Source organism: Pleuronectes platessa, chromosome 13, assembly GCF_947347685.1.
Source record: "Pleuronectes platessa chromosome 13, fPlePla1.1, whole genome shotgun sequence".
In the NCBI taxonomy this organism is placed as follows: Eukaryota; Metazoa; Chordata; class Actinopteri; order Pleuronectiformes; family Pleuronectidae; genus Pleuronectes; species Pleuronectes platessa.
The window spans coordinates 20569452-20596736 of NC_070638.1; the positions used below are offsets into that span (position 1 = coordinate 20569452).

Genomic DNA, 27285 nt, shown 5'->3' on the forward strand with positions numbered 1-27285 from the left:
CAATATTTATCATGTCTAGCTTACAAATGGGCAAATAAGTTAGGATCAATGGATTGAAAACACATGCTAACGTACTCACCAAAATAATAACATTAAAATCGCCAAATAGTATTACAAATAATTATATTATTTATCAGTGTTTTCATGTTATATTTCTGCATTCAACCTTTTCAATGAATACATATTTATATCTGAATGGACCTGCACTGACGTTAGATTAAGATTGTTTTGGTATTTTCTCTTCAAAATAACTCTTGAACTCTTGGACCTGACTATCTCCTGGTTTATTTATCATTGCTGCTTTCTCAATTCCTTGTTATTTCTAACCAATGGGATTAGCTCTGCATTTACTGCTTGAACCTGATCAATGAGGATTAAAAGGAAGTTTTGTTTCTGTCATTGCATTACATCAGATGACAACTGCACGAACCATTTCACTCCTAACCAAGTGGCAAGGATGCACTGTTATCTTGACCTGGTTTACCAGAAGTGGCTGATGGATCATCAACCTGCCCCCGTCCCTCTGGCCCCTATAGTGGCCGACCAGAGCCCGGATTCTGTCTCGCTCTATTGGCTGCCACCTATGAGGGGACCACTTTATCAAAGGTACGATTGCTTGAGCTAATGAAGTGTGACCATATTTCAGATAGTACAAGTGGGCAAAGCTTCCCCGACCTGTAAATAGCTCCCCCGTGTACGAAGCTGTGGCTCAGAAATTAGGATAATCCATTGATAGAGATGAGAAAGGCCTTGTTTGCCTATTGTAACATCATCAGATGAAGTTTTGGCTGCAGCCTTTTCTGGGTTTCCTCTTGCTTTGTCCAGATTACAAAGCAAATAGTTCCAACATACTTGTAGTTATCATATTAAGGGACATATTTACCTTATTGACAAGTGGCAGACAAAGCATCTGACATTTCAGAATCTGACTCAGACTCTTTTTGCTTTTCCTAGCTCCTCAGTCCACACGTCTGTTATCAACTGCGGAGACTGTGAGAAAGATGGCGACTTCCACCAGTACGCCTACGAGGCCTCGTCACCTCGTATCTGTGACACATCAGGCTACTGGACCCCCGAGGAGGCAGTTGGTCAGTCACAAATTACTCTTTGTGTGTTTGTTTGTGTGTCTTCTTTTACAATATGTGTTTTAACTTGTGTGTTACTTTACTGAAACTGAATGCAGCCCTGCTCCAAATCCGTGGGAACATAAACCAAACTGAATCGTTTGAGAGATTGTCGGAGCTGCTAAATTATCAACACTTTGAGTTAGATTTTCATTACTGGAATTCATTAAAATAAACAATGGCTAAGTTGAACCTAAAATTGATACTCTACTGTTGAGGAGGGAAATTGTAGTTTTCATTCACCTTTCCTTCTAAAATCTACTTTTGACTCAGTTGATATCTTCCCCTGATAGGGTCAATAATTATTGACAGGGAGGAATGTGGCAGTTTCAGGTTAGAGTATGTGTCCTTGATTTCTCTTGTTTCTACAGAGCAGATCAAAACCCCCACCCACCCACCCGCTCTCTCTCTCTCTCACACACACACACACACACACACGTACACACACACACAGAACCACACCCACACTCTTCCCTGTAAATTTCAGGTGCGTGCGAGGCTAATGGCTCCTGGGAGAGGAAAAAGGCAGAAAATCATTAAACGATAATTGCCCTCAGCTACAGACCTCTTTCTGTCTCTGTCTTGTTTTAGCCAAGGCGAGAACAAGGATTATTAGGCAAAGTGTCTACTCTGGGTAATGTTTGGTTGCTGTTCAAACACAGAACCTCCGTCATAAACAAAAATGCCAGAAAAAAAGTGTATCCTGCAGTACTGTACTTTGAAACATTGCACTTCATCATTACGCACATGGTCCTTGTTATTCCAATCAGATTTCTGGAGAGTTTCCTCTGACATGACATGTAGGGTGAGGGGGGAAAGAACATGAAAGAAAAAAGGAAGACAAACATAAAGAAAATACAGGAAGAATGGTGAAATGAATGTAGAAACACAACAACACTTTCTTTTTTCGTCGATGGAAACTCTACCCAAATATGTGGAAATCCTCTGCTGGAATTTATGCTTTGAAAACAAGCAGCGAGGAGGAACAGGGGGATTACGGCTCCCTCTCTTTCGCTGCGGGATCATAATGATGATAAAGAGTCAATTACAGTCTTACTCTAAACAGGGGTATGCACATAGCTGAGGAGACAGCCAGTCTGCTGGCTTCCCTGGCTCCTTTTTCACTCTTTCCCACTTCTAAAGGCGAGGATGCACGGGGGTCATTTCATCAGCCAACAGAGACGGGCAACATCGCCTTCAGCAGGGAAAGGGGAATTAGGACAAATTCAATGTGGATATCGTAGCTGGCAACAAAAGACAAGGGGTTAATGACAAAACACTGTTGGCCAAAGCTGTCTGTTTACATCTCCTTAAAATGTTGCTGGTGCCAACCATGACTGGTTTGAGTCAGTTTCCAGGCTGAGGGAAAACACCAAACTGTTTCAGGAGTCAGAGCTCCTGTTGAGAGGAATTAAATTGGTTTATGTGCTGCACGGAGCCTAAATGCAGGTTATAATTTCAAATGAGAACATTGAAGGAAGGCTTTTAATTGTGCATCGTGCTGTTCATTGTACTGCAGTTTGCAGAATTCAGAGAGGAAGAGGATAAAAGGCAGTCAAGTCCATACCTGTATGCATTCAAATCTTATATCATATTTATAAGCTGATTGGATGAAGATGGAAATAATACCTGTGGAAAGGAAGTGGGGGAAATGAGTCGAGGCTGCAGCAAAAATAACCATCCATGGAAAGTAAGTAGTATAGAGGTAGAAAGTACAAACAAGAGAAATATGAGAATTAAAGCTGATAGAGTTTGTATAAAACCACATCTACTGAGACATTATTTATTTATTATTATGTTGCATTAAAACATACAGAGCTGGGTTCATAAATATTATTGTTAGTATAACTATTCTGTTAATCTATCGACAAAATCATCGGACGCAAGGTTAACCGTAACCCTAACTTTTCTCATAAAAGCTCTGTAATACGGCTTGAAACAATGCACTGAGCAAAAACAAAGTATATTATAAGACAAAGGCCTAAAGAAGAAGGGATTCTATGAATGTTGTCATGATGAAGATCAGCAGCCCTTGAAGCCCATGAATGTCTGCGTCAGTCTGATATTACGGTGGCCCTGAGGGCTCAACGATCAGCAACTTAAGAAAACAGATGCAAGTTGACAAAACACAAGCAAAAATAAGAAAACATCTTCAGCAATTTCACAACACAACACAACACATTACAGAAATGCGCAGCAATACAAAAAGTGTGCAGCAAATACACAATCGCGCAGCACCGCGCTGCAAATAGAGAAACGCTCTGCAAATAGAGGAGAAACGACAGCGGAAGTGTTTCCAGAGGACAGCTAAAAGTGATGGACACTGCTGCCACAGGACACACAACAACGTCCAATACATCGTACAAATTCGGTTCCACTCAGGGGTCGGCCACCCGCGGCTCTGGAGCAGCATGCGGCTCTTCAGCCCCTCTGTGTGTGTGTGTAGCGACCCCGCCCCGTCGCTCAGAAGAGGGGTCAAAATGTCTCTTTTGATAGTAAAGGTTTTGTACCCCTGCACACTATGGACAATACATCGCCTCACAAACAGGGACTTGCTTGTTAGCGCTGTTTATTCAGTTTAACAGGAGAAGACGGCATGTCTCTAGATCGGACCATCTTCCGTGATCAGAGCTCTCAGAGTTTGTGTGTTTGCTGCGCACTTTTTGTATTTGCTGCGCATTTCTGTAATGTGTTGCGTTGTGTTGTGAAATTGATGAAGATGTTTTCTTACTTTGCTTGTGTTTTGTCAACTTGCATGTGTTTTTTCTTAAGTTGCTGTTCGTTGAGCTCTCAGGGCCACCGTATGATATAATGAAACAAGAAAAGTCAAATAATCAAAATGATCGATTTAGACCTGCGGCTGCTGTAGTTTATCAGAGGACATGGAAGAGGGCGTTTTCAACTTGGTCTACAAACTGAAGGCCTGCCCCACTGACTGCTACTGCTGGTCATCTGTTTATTAAATATTTAATAATGTTGATCATCAATGAAGTCATTGTAAGTAAACATGCAATACTTATATTAAAAAATATACATAAATATAATGGAACAAAAATGAATATAGCGTAAATATAATATACATATAGTGTGAGGATATATACATGAAAATGGATTGCAGATAAGCTTTTGAATTGCACAGACAGGCATTAATATTGCAAAGTTGATTGAGTTAACCAGAGTTGTAGTGCAGTCCATAATAGGTGCATGTGGTTTATTGGGAGCAGAGCTGGTTGCGCAGTCTTACTGCTGCAGGAGGGAACGACCTGCGATACCTCTACTATACAGACACCTTGGGTGGATCAGTCCGTTTTTGAAGATCTATTCAGAATATATGGCTTAAGAAAAAAATACTCTGTTACCTTCTAAACTGGTAATGGCAAACAATGACATTTTGACACGTGTTGTTAGACGAGGGCAACATCATAAAAACAGGTTTGTACCTCAAAATTAGACTGATGAGAGCAGGCTGTGGGCAGGAAAACTAAAATAACAACAATAAGATTCCAAAACAGATTAAAGTGCTCTGTGAATTGAAAATAGCAATTAGTGCAGCTGTGTTTAGAAAACGTGTGACTTTAATGGACGATTTTATATCTTAACTGAACCAAAAAAAATGGATGTTTCCTGAATTTCATGAAATTAACGAGCACATTCGCTCAGTAAAAGGTAAATTGATGAGGATGGGATAGGTACCCGACTACACAAGGCCATATTACAGTGCACCCATAAGACGTAGCAGGAACTGCTGATCTGTGCCAGTATTTTTATGAACATGGTTTACCAGCCCTCCTTTACTGTTTCACTCCAGTGGTGCCAAATCCCACCTCTGATTTTAATGTATGTCCATAAGCTGTTACAAGCAGATTGAATCTGCTCCGCGAAGGCAGTTCTTTCAGTTCTCTTTCAATATTGGATGTTAATAATATATACCCACAATATTTTAACAATGGTGAAAATGTAAGCAGTTAAAATCCCACATAATTTGAAGCATTTAGTTATGGTTCATTGAATCACCGAGCATTTGGAGGAAAATCATGGCATCATTTTGCCTGGCTTTCGTTTCAGTTATAAAGGCTTTCACACATGAACCACACAATTGTCTGATTGTCTTTGTGACATGCTTTCTCACCCACTGGAAATGCAAGTTTGGTTCATGCAAAGGGGTGGAGCCTGAGCTGCAGGAGACATGCCAAGGACGTCATCAACACGGCCGACTGCACTGTTCACACATCGGCTCAATCGGACATTACATGGGCTCAGTGCAAGGGTGCTGGGCAGTAAAGTCTGTTTAATGTCCCGCACAACCGATACATTAGCGTCCACACACACAGCCCCTCAGGGTGATGTCGATAAAAAAAGGGTCAGGGTCGCAGTTGCTTACGTGAGAGCAGCTTTATAGTTTGGCGATTCCTCCACAAATTGCTCAACATATAGTGGGTGTAAAATACGTAGCACTTCATCAATATGCTGATTTTATTGATCTTTCACCTGGGACACATACAAATCCAGTGATGAAAACACTGCCTTAATGTGATTCCATTGTGCTAATCACTACCACTCTCACAACTAACAACTAATCTCGCCTGGTGTAATGGTGTTACAACTGCCTTTTTGGGTGTGGGCCATGCTTTAAGTCAGGGGCAATGACTCATAACATTTTCAACTGGAACATTCTGCTCTTTGTTTCGCTAATGAGAATGGGATTTCTAGTAAGTGTTGTAAGTTATACTGGGAAATGTGTTAATTCGGTCACTACTGCATAGGCGTGGCAGAGAATGTGGAAAAATATTTAATTTCAGGCATGAAGCCTAATTGATTTAGTCAAAAACCGAGCTAACCTGCAGTTGTCATATTCAACTTTTTAGTTGCGTAGTTCCAGCAGAGCGTAATTCAAACCAGCAAGAAGGTCATACAACAAAACTAAAAACGAGATTGAAATGAGCAGAACTGTCTTAACATTGGTGGAGCTTTGTGAACATTGTGTCTTCATGGACAATCCAGACAATCCCATCAGTTATGGTAAGAAGCTGATCTGACGTCAGAGTAATACCAGACGTATGATATGTGATGGATATGTTAACAAATATATCTAGTTTAATGACACATGTACATTAGTTAGCACGTCTGACTTCTCCTTTAGTTATTTAGTTATTCTCCTTTAGCTGCCTCACACATTCACACTGCTTCCATCTTTCATCTGCTCAGTTTAACAGCCTGGCTTGGCCTCTGTTTACCTTGCACCAATTCCCACATGCGGAAAAAAACACAAGGTGCAAATTACAGACTGTGCTTCAAATCAAGCCAATGCACTGTAGGTGTGTGTCCAACTGAAATTAAATTTCCTTTTTTTGGCTGCTATAGCATAGATATCTGCTCCGTAAATCACTTGTCTTGTTTTCTCTTTAGAGACACAACATTTCATGAACCAAATGGGAGAAATATATTTCATGATCCGCCCCCCCCCTAGTTTTTTGATGGAGACAGAGACTGCGTTTGGCTACAGACAATGACATCTTGCATAAAGCAGGAATGCCAGCATTCAATGATACGCTGAGCGGCCACAGCAGGCTGCCACACAACAAGAGCCACAGACTGTGAGTAACAGCCAACATTAGCCCTCCTGCCAAAGTCTCCCTCTTATCTAACTTCCAAAAATGAGCACATCTTGTCCTGCACCTTAGCTTTTGTAAAGGGCAATTTATTCACCGGGGAAAAATGCACCGCTCACCCCTGTTCGCAGGCTACATAGCCCATTAGCTTCGCAACTGCAGCACATTAAAATGCATATAAACATACCTGCAAATTTCACTTCAGTAAATACTGTTGGGTACTTCCTCTTCAATACCACAGACAACACGTGTGCAATCTTCAATTGGCATATAGCGTTAACGGGAGCCATAACTCAGTGTTCACCATTCATTATCTGGACTGTGGTGGCCGGCCTTATTCTAATATTTTGAATCATTTGACCCTTGTCGTAATTACATAACTAAGTTTGAGATCTCTAACTTTGCCCTATTCCTGCCTATTATGCGCTATAATTTATTGCAGGTCTATTTGCCGCATGCTCCCTCGAGCGCTCCTGCTATCGTCCATAAAGTTGTTACCGTCCATGCAGGCAGTCATAGTCTCAGCTGCAGTTGTGAACATGCACACAGGTTGCAAAGGCCCATAGCACTGGCACAACCAGCTCCTTTCAATCTTTTGAAAGGATTGTGTTTTCACACTTCACATCCCTTTAAAATTCTTCTTAGGAAACAGCTGTTGCAGCTTTGATGCTTTAATTGCCATTCGAGTCTCTTGATGACCTTGTAGCAAATTTCTAAAACCGCATCTGATAGTTGGTTTTTTGAGGAGGCGTTTATTGTACTTTAAAGAAGTGTAAGGAGTTAAAGAACCACAGTGTGATGACCTCTCTCTCAGAAACCTCACTACCTCCGATGCTTCTTTTAAAGGGATAAGAAGAGCTTATGGGGTTTGTCCTTATTGAAGTTGGCTGAACGTGATTCGGTTTTCCTCCACCTAATAATGTATTGAGCCTCTCCTCCATGTTGCAACCAGCTACACCTTTCTGTGCCAAATTTACTGGTCATGCTCATTCATTTTTTAGCTTTGACATTTCCCCCAAATACATTAGTTAACACTGCAACAGGGGACAATTGAATATGACAGGTTGTCCTCTGCTCAGCAAGTATCAAATCTATTGGACCAATAGGGATTGAAGGCCTTCCTCAATAGAACAACAGTAGTTGATAAATAGGGAATGAATTCTAACTGAACTCATCTCATCATTACAGCTGAATCAGGACTGTGAGTGCTCATCATTGATGGTAGTGAATCTCTGTGTTCCCTGTTGCTTTATGTCAAAAGGGATGTGGCCATCGAGAGTCCTCGCCACCATTAATGCTACCACTTGTCTGTTTATGTGATGTCACCTAACCCCAGGTCCACCTGATGTGGAGCAGCCCTGTGATCTGAGTCTCCAGGCGTGGAGTCCTGAGCTCAGCCTCTATGACACCAACGTGACGTCCCCTTGCCCCGACACGGAGGGTTGCACCCTTACGCTGCGATTCCTCCACCCCGCTGTTCCACACACACTCACCCTCTGGGTTACCTACGTCTCCTCCAGTAAGTCTTACTCACAATTACCGGACATTATTTCCATAGTGCATCAAAAGGAGCCTGTGTCAATGTAAATTGTAATTTGAAGAAAGTTACAAGATTCCCATACCTATTTTCTAGCAGAAATAAAAGCACTATAAGTAAGTTTTTCCAGTAATTATCATAAAATGTACTATTACCAAACCATTTCAAGAAGTGGCCTTTTTTAACAAACTCAAATTTTATCTGAATAAAAATATTCAATGTGCCTAAATAAAACCCGACAATAAACGATCGCGGTAAAAGCAACGAAGCAATGCACAGACTGCCAGTGACGAAATACTGCACCCAAGCGCCTCCTTTTCAAAACAGCTGCAGAAATCAATGTGGCCCATAGATCCCACTGTATGATAGAGATGCCTCCTGTCAGATCCGCAAAATCTGCTTCTCAGCTCTTTCGGCTAAAGATTGACAGATTCAAATTGATGGATTTAAATCTCAAGCTTTGTGACTGGATGTTTCTAATGGCAAATAGGCTCCCATACACTTTTTAATTACTCTTTATTATATAATAATACATAATATTTGACATTATAATATCCCATGCCAGTTAGTTCCTTGACTGTCATCCAGTTTAATAGAATTTACTTACAAAGATTTGGTCTGATACCACCAAGTAATAACAAAAAAATGGATTCAACCAAGTGTCAACACCCAATTTTTTGAAGGGTAATTTCACTTTCACTTTTTTGTATTTAGTTATTGTTCTCTGTATCGCTATCAGAGTGATAAATTATGATACCGACTGTAATAAACTTTATCCAGTAAGCCATGATACACATAGCACTTGGTATTTTCATACGTCTGGCAGATCTAGGTCACCCCTTGCTTGACCTGAAGCTGCGGTGTAGATATTTTAAGACATGATTTCATGGAATCATAACCATCTGGCAAGGGTAGAGCCAAAATCAGACAACCTGATGTAGTAAAGTATAATTCTTAAATCTTTCATGTCTTTTATATGTTATTATTTAGCCAATCAGAATGTTTTCAGGAAAGCTGCACATTGTTTGTATAAATATTTGAGGAATTGAGCAAAAGTATGGAAGTTCAAATAATAGGGATCCTTCTCTAATTGCATTTCCTAGGCAACCCAGCCATAGCCAACATTGAGCTGATTACCGATATGGGGATCAGCATCAACCTCGGACCGCAGCATGTCTTCTGTGATATGCCCCTCACCTTGCGCCTTAACACCCACAATGCTGCCATCAGTGCCATAAAACTCTGCACCTTTGACGAGAAGATGGAGATCGATGCCGCCATGTTGTCGTCAGGCCCCGGCAGCCCTCTGTGCTCGGGCTGCCTGCCTCTGCTGTACTGGATTCAGCGGCAGCCGGCCTTCACCGGCAAATCCCCACCGCCTCAGACTCAGCAGACATTCACTGACAGGTAAATGGTCATGTGTTAGTCAGGACAAACAAAACAAAGAGATTTACTTCATTAAGATACGATTACTTTGGAGTCATGCTTTCAGTGCTACTTTGCAGTGGAGGCACATTTCATTCACTTACCAATGTTATGTCAACCCAAAATGTGGTTATAGAAATATTCATTCTCCATAAATCAGGAAAGGATTTGCTCTGCAGGAGGCGACCACAATGCATAACGGGAATTGACAGGTGTTTTTTTTTCTCCCCGAAACCACTCAAACATACTCAGGACTCCATGACCGGCAAGTTCCACAGTCTGGTTTTACTCTCAGGTGTAGATGAATATTTACATCATGGATGTGGTGCCAAATACTAATGCTGGATACCAAGACACACACACACACACACACACACACACACACACACACACACACACACACACACACACACACACACACACACACACACACAGACACACACACACACACACACACACAGACACACACAAACACACACGCACACACACACACCGACTTGTCAGGCATCAGCAGGTCAGAGGAAAATAAAATCCAGGGTCTGTGTGTGGGTGTGTGCATGTATGTGTATGTATCTGAATATGTGTGTATGTGTGTATGTGTGTGCATGTGTGTGCATGTGTGTGTGTGTGGCCTCAGATTTACTAATTAACAGATATCTGTCTCAAGTGTTAGGGGATGGAACAGAACATTTTTCCAGCGTGATGACGCTGAGCTGTGGCTAATGATCCAAATCTCTTTGAAAAAGCATATTACACTCAGTCAAAAAATATGCACATGTTTTCGGGCTAAGTTGAACCAGTCTGTATCCTGTCCCATGTGGTGGGGTGTCCAAATGATTACCAGTTCCCAAACGTAAAGCCACAAGCCAATTTATCTCACCAAATATCAGCCCTCACCAAAATCCCCTCAATCTCTCTACTCTATCCCCTCTTATACAACTACTGCACAAAAGCTGATAACAACCTGCCAGGATATGTCAGCTTCGTCACATGATTGCAGATCATTCAAGGCTGATTTCAAATGTTGTGGCACTCTGAATTTCTGAGAAGCTGCTGCTGTTTTACAGAGCGGGCAGACGCGAAGTGGACACAGCTTCAAAAAACAGTTTATTTTTCAGGAAACATTTCCTATGTTACACAAGCTCAAAGTGTCTAAGTGCAAAAAGATTTAAGAGCCGAAGGGAATTAAGTTATGTGGGACTGAGGAGGGCAGAGAGGGGATAATGTAAGGAAAACGAGTGTTAGAGAGCAATGAGTTTAGAGGAGGTGAGAGAGGGAGCAAGGGAGGGTGAGATAATGGAGGAAAGAGAAGCCCAAAACAGAGGTGTGGGAAGAAAAGAGGTTTGAAGAAAGAAAAGTAAACCTAAAGTGGAGGATAAATAGGTGAGGGAAGGAGAAATGAGGGCTGAGGACAGAAGGAGATGGCAACACAGCAGAGGTGAAGCAAAATAAGCAGAAGCAGAGTTTATTTCCCCTATGTTTTGAATATGAACCAAATGTGAGCAGCAGAGGCCATAAACACCAGTAACTGCTTGGATCAGGTCCACAGCCATTTCCTCCTGCTGAACCTGCACCATGGTCAGCGCAGGCTGGCTGAGAGGAATACAGACCGGGAAAGATGAGTGAAGACGACCAGGAAGAACGATCAATCAATCAGGAGTCTTTACAATAAAATATAATGTTTAAAACTACAGTTATTCATAAATATTTCATATATTTTCGTTACTCAGGTAATCTCTTTTTTAATCTACAGGATAAAAGGAAATCCTTAAAATTGTCAAACAAATTATCAACCAATAAATTAAGTTTTCTCTATAAATGTAACAACACATAAGCTGAAAAAGCAGATCATCATTTTGGCTTAAATCATTCTAATTAGGGGCACGTTATGCGAGATGACAACTAGTTTATCTTATTATATGAGAAATCAAATGCTTATTGTTCTCCCCAGTAAGGTGGAGTGACAGAGCATAGACACAGTCTGTTTTCTCATTGATATTTCTCCCCTTATCCCAACTCAAAACTAACTTTACCAATAACTCAATCCAGTTGTGTTCTGCAGTGTTTGACCTGACCAAAGCAGCAGCCATCTTAAATCATTGAGTATGGAGCAAACAGCGCCCATTTTCAGTCAGTCTCTCCTGGAAGATCCTCTTGGTGTTGCACAAATAGGTAAAAAGGGATCAAGAGAACAGAGTTCAAACCTCTGCACGGCACAGCTGGCCAATTACTGCGTGAAGAGGCTGTGAATGTCAAATTGAGGCTCTTTAGTTTAGAAAGTTACGTAAACTTGAAGAGGACCCGCTCCTGATGTGAATATAAAGTATTTAAATATAGAGGGCTCAGTCTAGGGTAAAGAAAACAACAATTTAAACAATTTAGATGATTACACACACTAGGATTATTTTACATTAAATATTTGCCAATATATCCCTTTCCCCTAAAGCTTACACACTGAGCCTATAATTGCCATATTCCACATCAGAAAGAAATTCTGCCATAATAGCTTCACTTAGTGAAATCCAATTCTCTCCGACTCTCACTCATGTTTCCGTCGACCCAGAATAACAATTTGAGCCTTTTATTGATGAAAAAAAAACAACTGTTGCAGTTGCCCCACAAGATTACATTGTATCCACTGCTGCCATGTTGCAGATAACTGGGAAGATGATCTACTGGACCGACTTCAAACGGTTTTCTAAGTACCATTCATTTATACAACCACATACACAAACACGGAGGAGATAAAGTATACTTGTGTTGAACTCCTAAATGAAGCTCTTCTTTTTATACAATCTTATAATAATAATAATTTACTCTTTCACACACTCTTTGGGGTGTGTTTGTGTGTGTGTATTTATGTGCGAGTCCAACACCATGAATGTGTTTGAAGAAAGGCATGTCTCAAAGCTTGTGCCATTATCCCCATTTTTAGATTCGTAGATGTCCATCTTGTTCATTTCTTTGACAGCCCCCTTTAAGCTCTGGTATTTTGGAGCAGCTATAAACACCCTTCAGATGTGGTTGCACAAGATTTTGTACGAACTTGCTTGTTACCTGGCCTTGAGATATTATTTGTGTTGCCTTGTTGCCAAAGCATATTTTTCTCTTTGGATACACGCCACATAAACTGGAATTTAACTAATTATTTATACTTAATGAATACTGATAATGAAGATAAAATGAAAAGTCAATTTCATTCATGCAGCTCTTCTGGAAACAATTCAGCTTTTTTTCATAGTTGAAGAGGAAATTAGACATGGAATTAAGAAGTGCAAGTGCAAAGTACAATCTGTGAGAGCCGAGAGCGAGAGAGAAAAGGAACTGTGTCACATGCCTAAAGAAAATGGCCAAATATAGATACAGTACAGATAAATAGGGAAAGAGAAGGTAGTTTTTCAAACTGTTAATTTCCTTCACTGATGCATAATTAATAAAGAAAATCTGTGGATACTGAATGATTTATTCTTCTCACGGTTAAAGTTTATACAAGAAGCAGTAGCTCTGTTCTGAGAAAAAGGGAGAATATTCCTTATTTTAGAAACAACCCACCAAACAAATCATTAGTTCCTGACACCGGAACATAGGTATTGTTACACTCACTTCCTGTCGTGGGGCTTTACGGTCACCGGATACTGCAAGGTTACAGATAGAAGCCACTGTGAGTAACAGTTCCACTTTAGTTGCTCGATCCCGAGCGGCCATTGTTTGTAGAATCCAGTAGGATTGCTGTTGCATTGACTTGTCGTGGCCCTAAGGTAAATGCAATGCTTCAGAAGTAAATGGGACGAAGAAAGTAATGTTTCTTTAAAAAAAAGTTTGAATTAGTTAAAGGTTCAATGTGTAAGATTTAGGTGAAAGGGATCCATTGGAATAAATTTAACAGAAAATTATCCAAATTATGTTTTCATGTGTTTCATCTAAATTGTACGAATTGTTGTTTTCTTTACCCTAGAAGGAGCCCTTTATATTTAAATACTTTATATTCACATCAAGAGCGGGTCCTCTCTACAGAGGCCACCATGTTTTTCACAGTAGTCCAGACAGGACACACTAAACACCTTTGAGTCTTTATGACAACTGAAGGTTATCACAGGTGCCTCTTTCATGCTTGGACTGGGAGGGAGAGATGGGGGGTATTCAGCTACAACATGCAACTTTACCATTAGAGGTCACTAAATTGTACACACTTAACCAGACTGGCAAAAATAACAACAATAATTCTTAGTTTGTCATGTTTTGAAAGAGTGAATTGCAGTGATCTATATGCTTTCAAAGATTTTATGATACGTTTGTACTACAAAGCAGTAAAATAGTCTTTACTACTCTTTGGACACCTCTCCTCTCCTCTTCAGGACTTTACAGCAAGGAGTCAAGTACCAGTACACAATCCAGGTGGAATCAGAAGGTCTTCTCAGCGATACCTCCCCATCTCTCCTCTACACTCATGGGCAGTCCTACTGTGGAGACGGCCTCATACAGGGGTCAGTGGATATGTTAACACGATTAATGATGAACAATTATTCTTTCAAAACAGAGGCTATCTGATATTGGTGTTGACGATGTTCTTCTTCCAGGACAGAAGAGTGTGATGACAGTAATCTCCTGGATGGCGATGGCTGCTCTAAGAAATGTCAAAAGGAGATGGGCTTCAAATGTAATGGTGAGTGAATTTCATTTACTGCAGGGTGAAAAGTCTGAAAGCTTGTTGAGCTGTTTGGTTTCTTTAAAAACAATGGTGACACTTTTTTTGTTTTGTCATACAGTAAACCCATCAAAAAGTAAAACATAAATAACATAAAAACTTATAGGGTAAAAGCAAAGTTACTAAATGGCTATTTGCATGCAGCAGCATTAGAAACAAAATCTAACATATCAAATTTAATTTACGAGACATAAAAGCTTCTGGCTTGAACTGAGTCCACGAAACAGTAATGTAACATCACAGCAGCATAAGAGAAAACAGATGACCTAAATGGTAAGAAGTGAGTTTTTGGTTTGCTAAGGCCCAAGTCTTGAAGAAATGTGAAGTATTAGGCTGGCAAAGAAACACCAGAGAAAAAAACAATTTTCAACAGCAAAGTACACAGTTGAGTCTCACAACATATGCCAGACATGTTTCTTTAATTGAATAAGCTCCGGCTTTTATAAGATTTCAGGGAATAGATTGCGATCTTGGGAATATTGATAAGTGAAGTTGATTGATTTCTTATCGTAGATCATGTTGTGGTTTGAGATTGAAGCTGTGAGCTCACAATAACAGTTGTGTTTTAGACATTGTTGCCATTTTTCATCTTGTTGATATCTAAAGTAAATAGTATTTTTTTTTATTATCAAATCAAATCTGCAACAACCGGCCAGGTCTTCCCAGCGAGAAAGATTATATCCAACTGTAAAAACTGTAAAAATATATAAAGTTTAGTCACGCATATCTAGACCTATTTGCACACTTCCTTTTAGTAAACACGTTTGAATATGCATTGTCATGGAGCAAAGCCAGAAAGAGAGCATTGAGAGCATAAAGCTCATGCATTATTTCACAATGTCACAATTAGCTGTTTACCCATGAATACTTGCTCTCGTTCTTATTTTCACTGACACACACTGATGATTGCGTTGTATTGTAATGGTTGCCCTAATAGGCTGACACTGGCACGTCCAACGTGTCCATCCAAGTCCCCAACTGTCTCTGTTTCTCATTGAGAGACTTGGACCAGATAAGAGCAGGCATTAGCCACATTGACACAAGTAATCAGCTCGGCTGTTGTGGTATGTGGTGTTCCTCCACAGCCTTAAAATTTGGGAATGTTTACCCAAAAGTTGCCAGAAGCTAAGTTGAATAGGTTTGACTTTAATAATATCCAACTTTTTAGAGATTTTATTAAAAAAATCCATGATATTACTAAAAGATATGATCGTTGATATAAAGTGATACATTACTTTGATTTGCTTCCCTTGTTTTGACTTTTAGGCCAACGGCAGCTGTGTGGTATTTGTTTGGTGTAAGGGTTTGTGTTCTGAGAGTTTGTGGCAATAAATTGTCCATCGTTCAGTCAATTATTTGTCAGGGCTAGCCATGCTGTGACTGAAGTTATTGCATTTCTCGTTTCACGAAGAAAAACATCAGATAAACAATTTGGCCCCAAATCATTTTTTACTAATTGGGAACCAATTATTCAGTTGTTGTTGAAGCCATAGAGAAAACATTTGTGTAGCTCTTCTTGCCATGTTTGCTTGACCCATTTAGCTCCAACTACTTAGTGAACTGTCGTGCTCTGGATTATGTTGGGTTTATAGTAGTTTTAAATGGTTTGCCATTGACAAGCTGCTGGGGTTGTTAAGAAACCCTGCTTTCACCTTATTTCTTTTTAAAGATTATACAGATTTCCAAGTAAAAATGCTTTACTGGCTGATTAAATGAAGGTTAAATTGCACAACATGATTAACGCATGCAGACCTTTAATAGAACACAGATGTCCCTAATATGTAAGTCAAAGTTTATCAATCGGTCCAATTTTGCCAAATAAAAAAATAAATGAACTGGAATTAAAAGACTTAATTATTTTCACAGGTGCTGTCAAAGCAGGGGTGGGGTATTTGGAGAGTTCACTTCCTTTAGTTTTGCCAAATGAACTTAGTATGAAAATATGGCGTCTCTGCCGCATTTACTTTTTATCAGAAACATGTTGCCGTCAACAAATTGAGGACAATTGTGGAGCCCTTTGTGACACAGCTCTGTTTCTGTCTAACTTCTGCAGATGTCCACATATTCCATTAGGCCAAACGGAAGTGTTTTCCAGCCTTTTCGCAAAGAGCTGCTGCTTTACAAGATATTGATCAGCTTATGATTCCCACTCTGCTGTTTCACATTATGTCAACATCAATTTAATCTATTGCACGTATTAATTGCTCATAGCTCAGGTACGACTGTGTTAAAGGAAGTATATTCTGACTTACATCAAATACAACCTGAATATATCCTGTTTTTTTTACTTTGAAATATAAATGAGCACATCTTTGTTGAAATTTTGTTAATCTGCTAACTGTTATTTAGATTTTGTCAAATTTTACGTTATTCGTTGGGGTCCTTTATTATGTGTTACTTCTATTTCTTTAGCATTTTTTTAAAGCATCACAAAAACAGATAGAGCTATGCTTTAAGATAACTTAAAACAATAATATTAACAACATGTATCATCACACAAGTACATTAAATCATGAAAGTTCCATGTTGACCTTTGAAATATCTATATTCGGAGAAAGGAAAAAATCGATCACAGGTTCATTTAGATTTCTCTATGTCTATTAATGAAGAATGCTGAGATGTGGTTGAACGCTTTGCAAAAAGATAAGTACGTTTACGTTGCTTGTCAAACCACATGAGGGGCTCTTAACATACAGTCTCTCCATGAACAGCCTCCTCAGCTGTGGGGCAAGCGTTTACGTATCGGTATGAAACACACTGCATATACTCATCATTTCTCATTCTCTATTATTAACTCTTCAACTGTTACAAAAAGGAATAAAGTGAATGCCGCTGCTATTTTGTTGTTATTCTGGTCCTGATCTCAGGTCTCCAAGGTGATGGCTTTGTTTTGTTTCACCCCTTGCTTCATCTTGAGAGTTGATGAATTTTAGATTTATTAGCAGACACAATAATAGTTTAACCAATATTCTTCTGTCTGTACTTATGTGTTTTCTATCAGACATGAAATAAGTTTTGAGCATTGCTTTGACAGTTCTTATTAATACATAGAGCTGCTGTTGTCACCTGGTGACATACAGTGTAGACACACATGGCCCATTGAGGAGCTTTTGGGATCAAACTAGCTGCCAAAACACATTTGTGGTCCTCTTTGGTTCTCTCTGCCTATTGAGACTACAAAATTGCTGTGATCTTACATAATTAATCAAGTCAGAGTTCATTGCTTTCTATTATTTACAGCCTGTTGACAGGCCAGAGAGACAGCTAAGGTTGAGTTGATGCGGCTAACATTAAAAGTGGCCAATGAAAATACAGAATAGACTTGCTCTGGTTTGGTTCACTGACAAATATATTTGGAGGGGATTTAACAGTGGGGGGATGAGTGTGTTTCCCTGCCAGATTAAGAAACCAGGCTTTATATTCTTTCATAAATCCTCCTCTCTCGTTCTCCTCTCCGTCTGCCAAGGTGAACCCAGTCGGTGTTATGTGTTTGACGGTGACGGGGTATGTGAGGACTTTGAACGGGGCTCCAGTGTTCAGGACTGTGGTTACTTCACACCCCTGGGCTACACGGACCAGTGGGCCTCCACTGCCACTGCCTCTCACCAGGACCCCAACCGCTGTCCTGCCCACGCTGCCACCGGGGAGCCATCACTTAACAAGGTATTTCAAAGGTCTAGTATAACCCACAGGGTCCATTAAAGACAGAGATGATGATGAACTCCTTGTGGAGGCAATGATGCAAATCATCAGCTCCATATTCGCAGCTGGATGCGTTTCAAAAGCTTCTGTTGTAGTTCCGGATTGTAAATGCTATTATTCTGAGTGGTTATTCATGTGAATTGTCCTTGATAATATGTATCAATTCACATTATCGCCAGGTGTGTATGTAATTAAAAAAAAAAAGAAATATGTTAACATAATTTCCTCATCACTATTCACTATTATTTTAGTAATAGACGGACTGGACTCAAACCAGATCTTCTAATTTTAAGATCTCTGCTCCTTTAGTGGCAAGTTTGTATCGAACTTATCTGAATTATCCTTTGCATGATGCAAAACTTTTTTATTAGAGAGGAGCCTACTCAAGGCAAAAGCTATTTAAAACGGGGTAACATAACCGTTAAGTCCTTCAGATCATATTTACATATATGAAAGACCTGAGGCAGAGGATTGTAATGAGCTGGATCCTTTTAAGTAATATAAGCATTTCAGTTTTTTAAATCATTGCTGATTTTCCAAATGATGTCACAGTTCTAGAAACGGCATTAGGTCAACCCTGCTCCTCTAGACGATAGGCCACATGCAAATGATGCAGCGTGAAGTAAGTTCTGCTCAGCCGGGCAAAGAAGATGATTCACTTCCACGGGAGGACTGCTGATGTCAAACACACTCAGAACTGGCACATCTCCTGGGATTTGTCATGCTACAGTGTCTGCATTAGGAAAAGTGCTGTAAACAAAACAAATCAAAGTGTTACGAATAAATTTAGGATTGGCCAATTAGATGCATCACTAGCAGAGAATGTAGGCTGTTCCCAAGGCACTAAATATAATTTATTAAATTAGCACAAGATTCTGAAATACTTGTATTGCTCCACAATAAACCAAGCATCTTGATTTTGCCACATTAAAAGGTCAGGGAAAGTTTTGAAGTGTAATGTCTGGATTATATACCCTCATGTCACGCAGCTTTAGATTCTCTCGCTATTGTTTGCAAGATATTTTGGAAAATTACCAAAAGTGAATCATCTTGAGATCACCTTAACCCTAAGCAATATTCCCACCAAGATTGGAGAAACCATCCGTGCATAGTTGTTTTGTCCAAACACACACACACACACACACACACACACACACACACACACACACACACACACACACACACTCACACACTATGCCGTTGGGCATTGGTGAAATGCACGATTTGGTAAACACACACGGAAAAATTGTTGGTAGGAAAATAAAACGTTGATCCTCTGAGCTGAATGGAAATGTTCATGTTGTTCACTTTTTAGAGACAAACCAGAGTCTACCTTGTACTGTCTGGACGTGTCTAACAAATAAATGATTTTCGATTAATTATCAATGAAGAATCCATTTGTTACTGTGGGAAGCTCTGCAGGCATCATCACCTGGAGATGAGTGAGACACTGTCCACAGACGCCTGGTTCCCTTGCACAGCCCAGTCGGACACAAACAATGACCTGGAACATTCATTTTGGCTGAAGGTACGTGTTTGTCTGTGTCTGTTTCCGGTTTCTGTGTGTGTGTGTGTGTGTGTGTGTGTGTGTGTGTGTGTGTGTGTGTGTGTGTGTGTGAGTGTGTGTGTGTGTTCTGTATCTGTTCTCCCCTTCATTGAATTAGTGTGGGTGGCTACCCTTCAACATCTTCAAGTACTTTCCAAAACCTTTTTGAAATGGGGGTGAAGGGCTGCTCACAGATGGTTGTGGAACTTTTTAACAATCACATTATTAATTTGATGCTTTGGTTGTATGTGTGTATAATTATTCTTTTTTTAGGTCATCTGCGAGTTCTAATGATGTGAAGATAATTACAATCATGACTAACACTGTGCTTATTCTGTATCTGCAGTTCTATTTTGACTTCAGTAATTATCATTACGAGTTTATTAATAGTGGTCGGTTGTATAATTCGGTCAAGATTCATATTTCAAGTTATTCAAATGCTGGCATCTGAAGAAAAAATAATAATTCTCTAATCATAAATAGATCTGTTAGTTGTCATGGACACATGATTTATAATTATATTTGACCATGGCTCCAAAAAAGATAAGGCAAAAAACATCTATATCATTTAATAATTATTCTTGAACATTTCAAATCATCAACTAATTGTTTATTTTAGGATTAAAAAGCAGTGTTTAAAATTGATGACATTTGTATTTGTTGAATCCTACGTTGACAGAGAATTAAAATAGCCGCTGCTGCAGTTAAAGTGATTTATTTGAATAGTTTCCCAGCTTATCTTTGCAGCTCCAACGTACTCTAGTCAACCGTGCTTCACTTCGATGGCCTGGTTTGTGTACTCCACTGTATTCGGACCTGGCTTTCCATTCCAGACCTGTGTCTGCTTCTCATATTTAGTAGTTTTGTATTATTTAATCTTTCCACAGCCCCAGTTCCCACAGTCGACTCTGCGGGCCCAGACCGAGTATAGGCTAGCTGTTGATTTGACTGATAGCTTCGTAGTCTTGTCTGTCATTCTCCGGATTATGGAGCCCTTTGCAGTCAGGAGCTTGCCTCTTTCCTTCCGTGCACATACTCGTTCATTTTGCCTCTTCTCCTCTCATCATTTCCACTTCTTTGTTGAATGACTCATCTTTCCATCGCCTGCTCCTTTCCTGAATGCCCTTTTTATCAGACACTTCTCTGCAGCCTCTCTGGAAGGCCGCCTTCGCCCTAAAGACTCTTTCACTGACTCTTTCAAAGCCTTCATTATGACCCATATCTGTCAGCTCTCCCCGAAACACAACATTTTCCCTTGACGTGTTTTTCTGTCTCTGAAAGTGCTTCCCTCGCTTAAATAGCTTGTTCTGCTCGATCTGAAAAGCATTTCTCAAACCTTTTCTATCATACCCATCCCTGCCAGCTCTCAAAAAGGGTCTCATTCAACACCTTTTCATTCTTGAATAGGGTCTCTAAAAATGTATTTTACCCCCAAAAATTTATCTTTTGATTATGAACTACTCACAGTCATTAGGTTTGGCAGGTGGCTGTGACAAGTTCTGTAACAGAGAACAGCGAGCGTCACCTTGGAATCAAGACTGTGCTTATCATCGCAGTGACATGGGGTTCCAGTCACAACACAGTTACAGTACTTCTGCAGTTTAATACCCAAGCATGTGCTTTGGTGAGGACATGTTCTCATTCCCAAAGTGGTGTACCTGTTTGTTCACTGGAATGACAAGCTGGAGCAGGAATCCAATATTTAAAGCCTGAATGCTGATGAAAACAAATTGTGTACAAATGTGTGAAGTAACAATTAACAGCAATCGCACAAAAATGGTACTGCATGTATTTATCAACTCTTTTCACAGTAATATGTTTCTTGCTAGACACAATTTAAATGTTTTCAATTTCGCTTTTGATATCTTTTGAGCCTTATTTTTTAAATCTGTTGATCCAGGTGGGATTTGACCATCCTGGAGTGGCAGCCTCTGTAATGGTGTACGTAGCATCAGACGGATCATTGTCTGTGGACCAGTGCCGGAGGACAGCAACCATCTTACTCTCTGATACTACTGGCAAAAACCACTCACTGGGTACTTTTTTTATTGATTTGTATGTATTTGATCATGTATAAAGCAAAATAGCATCATTTAAATATTAATAGTAATAAAGACAATACCCCAAAAAAGTAGCTAAATTTACCATTTTAACCCTTCAATCTGCCCAGGCACCTATAACCTCTCATGCCATCGGAACCCGTTGGTGGTGAATGTGACCCATGACCTCTCGCGACCCTTCTTCCTCACGGCCTCAGTTATCCTCCTCTTCTCTTCCCCCTCGGTGGCAGTGGGAGGCGTGGCTTTGAGGACCTCCTGTCACTTCAGCACCTTTGCCCTGACCGGGTGCGCATCAGAGGGTGGGCTCTCCCACAGCTACCTACTTAACACACGCATGCCTTCACACGTAGCATGCCAGTTACACACTGGGCTTGGAAAGGGAGCACATAGGTCTCATTATATTGAATTCAGATCATGATAATAAATATTTGTTTTGTTTATCTAGGGTATTTGAAAGAGTACTTGTGTAAAAAGTGTATGATTACTCCACCAATTGCACACTCCTCTTATTCCTCTCCTTCTCTTTCTCCCTCGACGTCCCCCCCCCCCCACCACCTCCATCCCTGCAATAGCTGTTTGCGGCGGGGATGTCAGGTGGACAGCTGCAGCCCGCCTCAGCTAGAGCACGCCTCTGTCAGGTAGGCCCTTTACAACGAAACACTGAACGATCAGAGCGACGAAACAACAGACAAAAGATCTTTGTATATATATCAGTGTGTCTGTGTAGGTGCACAGGAGGAGGAGAGGCCTCTCACTGCTCTGTTCAGTGTCACCGTGGCTTCAGTATCACCGTCCTCAACGGTAGGGGAACCCCACCCCATCAGGTAAACTGGATGTTGTAATATGTGTTACACCACTAAAATAAGTTTATGGGTTATATTTTCCATGAATGCATATTCAAAATCTATCGAGAGAGACACTGACACTGACGGGGATTTCAGAATTTTCCTCCTTCTCGAGTGGTACCACAGTCATTTTTTTTCTGTTCCTCGCTCAACGTCTGTGGTTGCCTCCTCTTTTACCTCCAAAACCTGACATCTCCTGCGAATGATGAGGAGCTCAAACAGATTGTATGTCTTGTGTGTTTCACTGGATACACCGCACCTCAAAGTCCAAGAAAGTGTCTGCAGAATTCAAAGATAGAATCTCAGGAATGTTATTGGTAGAGGTATAAACTCTTCTGTCTTCTTCCCCTCTCTTGCTCGTCATCAGCGAAAGACAGAGCTGGAGTGTTTCCATGGTTCATGGGATCGTGTAGTGAGCTGTCAGCCTGTAGACTGTGGGCTGCCTGATCAGTCTCACGTATACCACGCCATATTCAGCTGCGCCTGGGGAACCACCTTTGGCAAACAGTGCTCCTTCACCTGCGGATCCCCATCCATACTCCAAGGTTAGAGCTGGCTTCGTCTGCTCTGTGGTGGCAGAACTGTCCGAGTCTGGTTGCACTGACAAATAAATATTTATAAATTGGCCCATTTGGCTGTAAATTAATCCAAGAAGAAGATGGACAGAAAGACACAACTGTTTCAGTCTCATGAAGAAAATTTGGTAAGTTAAGGGGCCAATCTTGATAAAACTCATTTATAATTCACCAATTATCACTTAATAAAGATTCTTCTCTAGGCTCACCAAAACTTCACATTTGTGAATGATAGGAGTCTGTATTGTAAGTGTGTTAGACCCTCTTACTGAACAGCCCCTTTTAGCCAACAGACAAACCACAGCAAGATGCTTCTACAAGCTACAGCCCATAAAATGAATTGGACATTACATTTATTGCTGATAAACAGATGCCTGTTTTTTTACAGGGTGCATTCCGCTGTTGTTAAAGACAGTGTTTATTTAAACAAATTAGTTTGAAAAGACAAGGGGAACTAATAGACAGGATTTGTAGTAAAATCACAGTGGAAAGGCTGTTTACATTTAAAAAAAAACATGTCTCCTCTTCATTGTGCTTCTCTATGCAGCTGAATGCCCTGAAGATGTTAATGTGTACACACACACACACACACACACACACACACACACACAAATAAAAGAGCTTTACCCTTTTTTTGGTCATGCAAGTTAGGCAATGCAGTAGATGCTTCTTGAAGTGATTAGATGGGACAAGCGTGATGTCCACACAACTTGTGATTGTGGTCAGAAAACCACAGCAAGTATGAATCATTTATCCAGGATCAAAATAGAGATTGCGCAGAAATAATTATATTTGTCACTTTTGGTTTGAGGACCATTGTGTATCACTCAGCAGGAATATATTGAGTGGACACCAGCACAGCTGTCATGGATAAACACAACACCAGCACAATGTTTAAAAAGCTTATAAAAAGTTGTGGAATGGTTTCGGGTGTTATGGTTCTCCACCAAATGCCAACACTCCTGCTTCATGTGGGGCCGTACAAACATAGAAAATATTAGCTTTGGGCAAAGTAGAAGCCATAGTCTCCTTCCTCATAACTCAACCAGACAGAGCCATGCAACAAAACCAGAATGTTCAGTTCGACAGAAATGGATTCATGATGTCGACCTACTTGTACTTCCCCCACGTACTTTTATTCGTGACGTGCAGACTGTTTTACTTGTGTTTATGTATGTTTTCAAGCACACTGCATGTATGAAGAAATAAAATCTTCCTTTTTTAGCTCAGCCATGGATGTTAAGTTCTCACTCCTGTCTGCAGGATGATGCAAAAACTAATATGAGGATTTCCAAAAACTAGGTGAAAGGATGGGACAAAGGCGAAGACATTTGACATGTCACTTTACCTTGAACTTTTTACTGCCATCTAGGGCTAGGGACGTATATGACATGCACGAAAACAGACACAATCTGACACGCCGACCCCGACCCTGCTTCCCCTGGCTGTGGACTAGCTTCCCCCAGCTGTGGACTGTGGGAGTTTGGGTACTGATTTAAAAACGCCCCCCCCCTTAACCCAAGTGGCCTGTTCTCTGGTGTCGATTCATGGGTTTTGAAAATATCAGGTATTGTCAAGGGACTATTAGGCAAAGGTGTAAGCTCTACTGAGTTCAATAGTTTCAAATGAAAAACTCAGCTCTTAAGAAACAAAATGGTGAATTCAAGCAATTTTGAGGGTTAGGGTGAGGGTGTGATGTTGTTTCCTGCTAGTCCACTCACTTTTAATTAATTGTCTTAGGAATTAAATCATTAAAAAACATTTCAAGAAAGCATAAATAAATGTACCATCATCCAGAAACAAATGTTAATGCAGGTTTGTCCTATGTCTTTCTGTATTGCAGAACTGTAGTCATAACACTTCCCTGTCTCTGTCCCACTATACTTCCATCCGTCTCCCACCCCAGGTGACAGTGACAGGCTGGTGTGTTTGGAGGACGGACTGTGGTCTTTCCCAGAGGCCTACTGCAAGATCGAGTGTCCAGAGGTCCCAAACATACCCAATTCCAAGCTGCTAACAGCCGACTGTCAGACCTCAGGTCATGACGTTGGCTCCGTCTGCCGTTACAAATGTAATCCAGGTTTCTATGTAACAGGGAGCCTCCAAAAGAAGACACAGAGGTGAGCTGCCAACTGCTGCTGCCAGAGTATGCTGAGGCTGCCACAATAGCATCACTCATATTTACGCAGTTTCTTTTCAGTGGGCTATGTGTTCTGACTGACACCTTTAATTATCGATGATATGAATGATTCCAGGCTTATTACTCTCTCATAAAAAGACATATAATGACTGCCTTTAAATCGACCTATTAATTCCACAAATGTTTGCTTGTCATTCTGTCAGTCTGTATGTGGAATGAATATCTTGAGAAGCATTCTTGTCTCGAGTTATCGTCTTCACACTTGGCCTGTCTATTGTAGAGTGGCTGAGAAAGTGCAGTGCAGGACACAAAAATAGGTGACCAGAAGTCAGTGGGGTCGGGGCAGTGTTCAACCGTCTGTGGACAGAGTTGAACATGTCTTCTTCTGTGTTCTCGGGTAAACCACAGAAGTGATCGGAAACTAAAACAAACTGCAGGTCAACTGATCAATTTGAGAATTTGATAAATTATTTTTATTTCACCATGTCAGCCTAAGACAAAGATGGAGTGACCCAAGATGGGTGCTGATCTCCATCATGGCAATAACATTCACAGAATCACTTTGTTTGGCAATTTCTCTTCAAAGTAAAAGCATGTTTGTTTTATTGTTGCTCTGCTTTACATCAAGCTGAATTATAGAGCTTTTATTTTGAGAAAGTGTGAACTTGGGTCTGAATATTGTGCTGGTAGGAAGAACACAACGTTTTTAGACCTAACCCAGCACCATAGATTATTCATATACAAACTAGTAATACTAATTCTACGTAGACAGCAGAGCAAAGAAAATGCAGTGTATTATCACACATGCCTCCTAATGCAGGAAATTCCAACTTTTCCTTTATTTTACTAGATTCTCAGTACGCACTGCTATTAAAAATTAGGACCTTCGATTCAGATATTTTATGCAACAGTATAACAGTGAATCACATGGACACCCAGACCCCAGGTGCAAGGTTTTAAATATCAATGGCTGCAGTCGAAAGTTCATCGTCTGCAAAACCACATTCTGCCTCGGAACAAGCTGACATTAGGGTCCAATAAAACATCCACCGCTGCTAACTGGGCTTCGTCATTACTTTGCCAGTTGTATTCATTGGGTAACAGCTCATTACTGAACGTGGCGGTTGTTAATGAGATGAGGGTTTAATAATAGAAGACTCAGCTTTTCAGTCTGAATTACTAGTAATCAATTGTTGAGTTTTGCTCCATGTATGTATATTCTTACTTCTTCACTTGCCAGCATATGAAATGTCTTAACAGGCTTAGTTTTACTATCATATGAGGCCAGGAAGAATATACATTTTACAATTTGGTATTACATTATATTTCCATGTAAAATGGCATAACATATTTTTATGTAAAATCCACTTGCAGCTGGGAAACTTTACGACTAATGCTGTCGCTTATGTGTGTAAACATGGCTATAACCCCTGTTTCTTTATTAGCTTTAACATGTTAAAGTGGTGGAAAGCAGCTTTTTGAGAGCTTTAAATTAGCTTTTTGCTTTTTACCTTTGACACGGGTAACCATGTAAATTTATATATGAACACATACTGCTGCATTTACACACCACTTGCATCACAGTGGAGATCATTGTTACTGTAGAATGCGCGGTCCTCTGCTTCATCCATTTTTTTCAATCGAAACTGTAAAAGTAAAATGGGACAGCAGAGTAGCTAAGGAGAAAAAGTGCATGTGGTTCGAGAGAAAAGGGGGAAAACAATCAAGAAAATGCCCTTTGCAAAACATTGTATTGTCATGAATAAAAATAATTTAGAGATGTATGTTTTTGTTCATGTTATCTTTAGGAAGTACTTCAAGTTGGAGTGCCATAAGGGGGGACAGTGGGAAGAAACCAGTTGTGAGCCAATATCCTGCCCAGCCCTACCTGATGTATTCCAGGGCATGTACACCTGCACCAATAGCCTGTTCTATGACACCCTCTGCACCCTGCAGTGCCCGGACTCAACAGAAAATGTAAGATTTCCAGCTGCTGTCTATTCTCGGGTCAAACAGA

General features: G+C 40.4%; 1 protein-coding gene across 1 annotated transcript in view; it reads left to right on the forward strand.

The window, feature by feature from the left end:
• pappa2 (pappalysin 2) overlaps window positions 1-27285 on the forward strand; it is a 64454-nt gene that overhangs the window by 17240 nt on the left and 19929 nt on the right. Inside the window, exons 8-22 of the mRNA XM_053438049.1 lie at window positions 414-606; window positions 955-1088; window positions 8070-8252; window positions 9374-9677; window positions 14051-14179; window positions 14273-14358; window positions 17867-18063; window positions 19517-19630; window positions 21549-21684; window positions 21819-21993; window positions 22281-22346; window positions 22436-22532; window positions 22921-23098; window positions 25035-25248; window positions 27077-27245. Coding sequence (XP_053294024.1) covers window positions 414-606; window positions 955-1088; window positions 8070-8252; window positions 9374-9677; window positions 14051-14179; window positions 14273-14358; window positions 17867-18063; window positions 19517-19630; window positions 21549-21684; window positions 21819-21993; window positions 22281-22346; window positions 22436-22532; window positions 22921-23098; window positions 25035-25248; window positions 27077-27245 — 2375 coding nt within the window. The remainder of the gene's footprint in view (window positions 1-413; window positions 607-954; window positions 1089-8069; window positions 8253-9373; window positions 9678-14050; window positions 14180-14272; window positions 14359-17866; window positions 18064-19516; window positions 19631-21548; window positions 21685-21818; window positions 21994-22280; window positions 22347-22435; window positions 22533-22920; window positions 23099-25034; window positions 25249-27076; window positions 27246-27285) is intronic.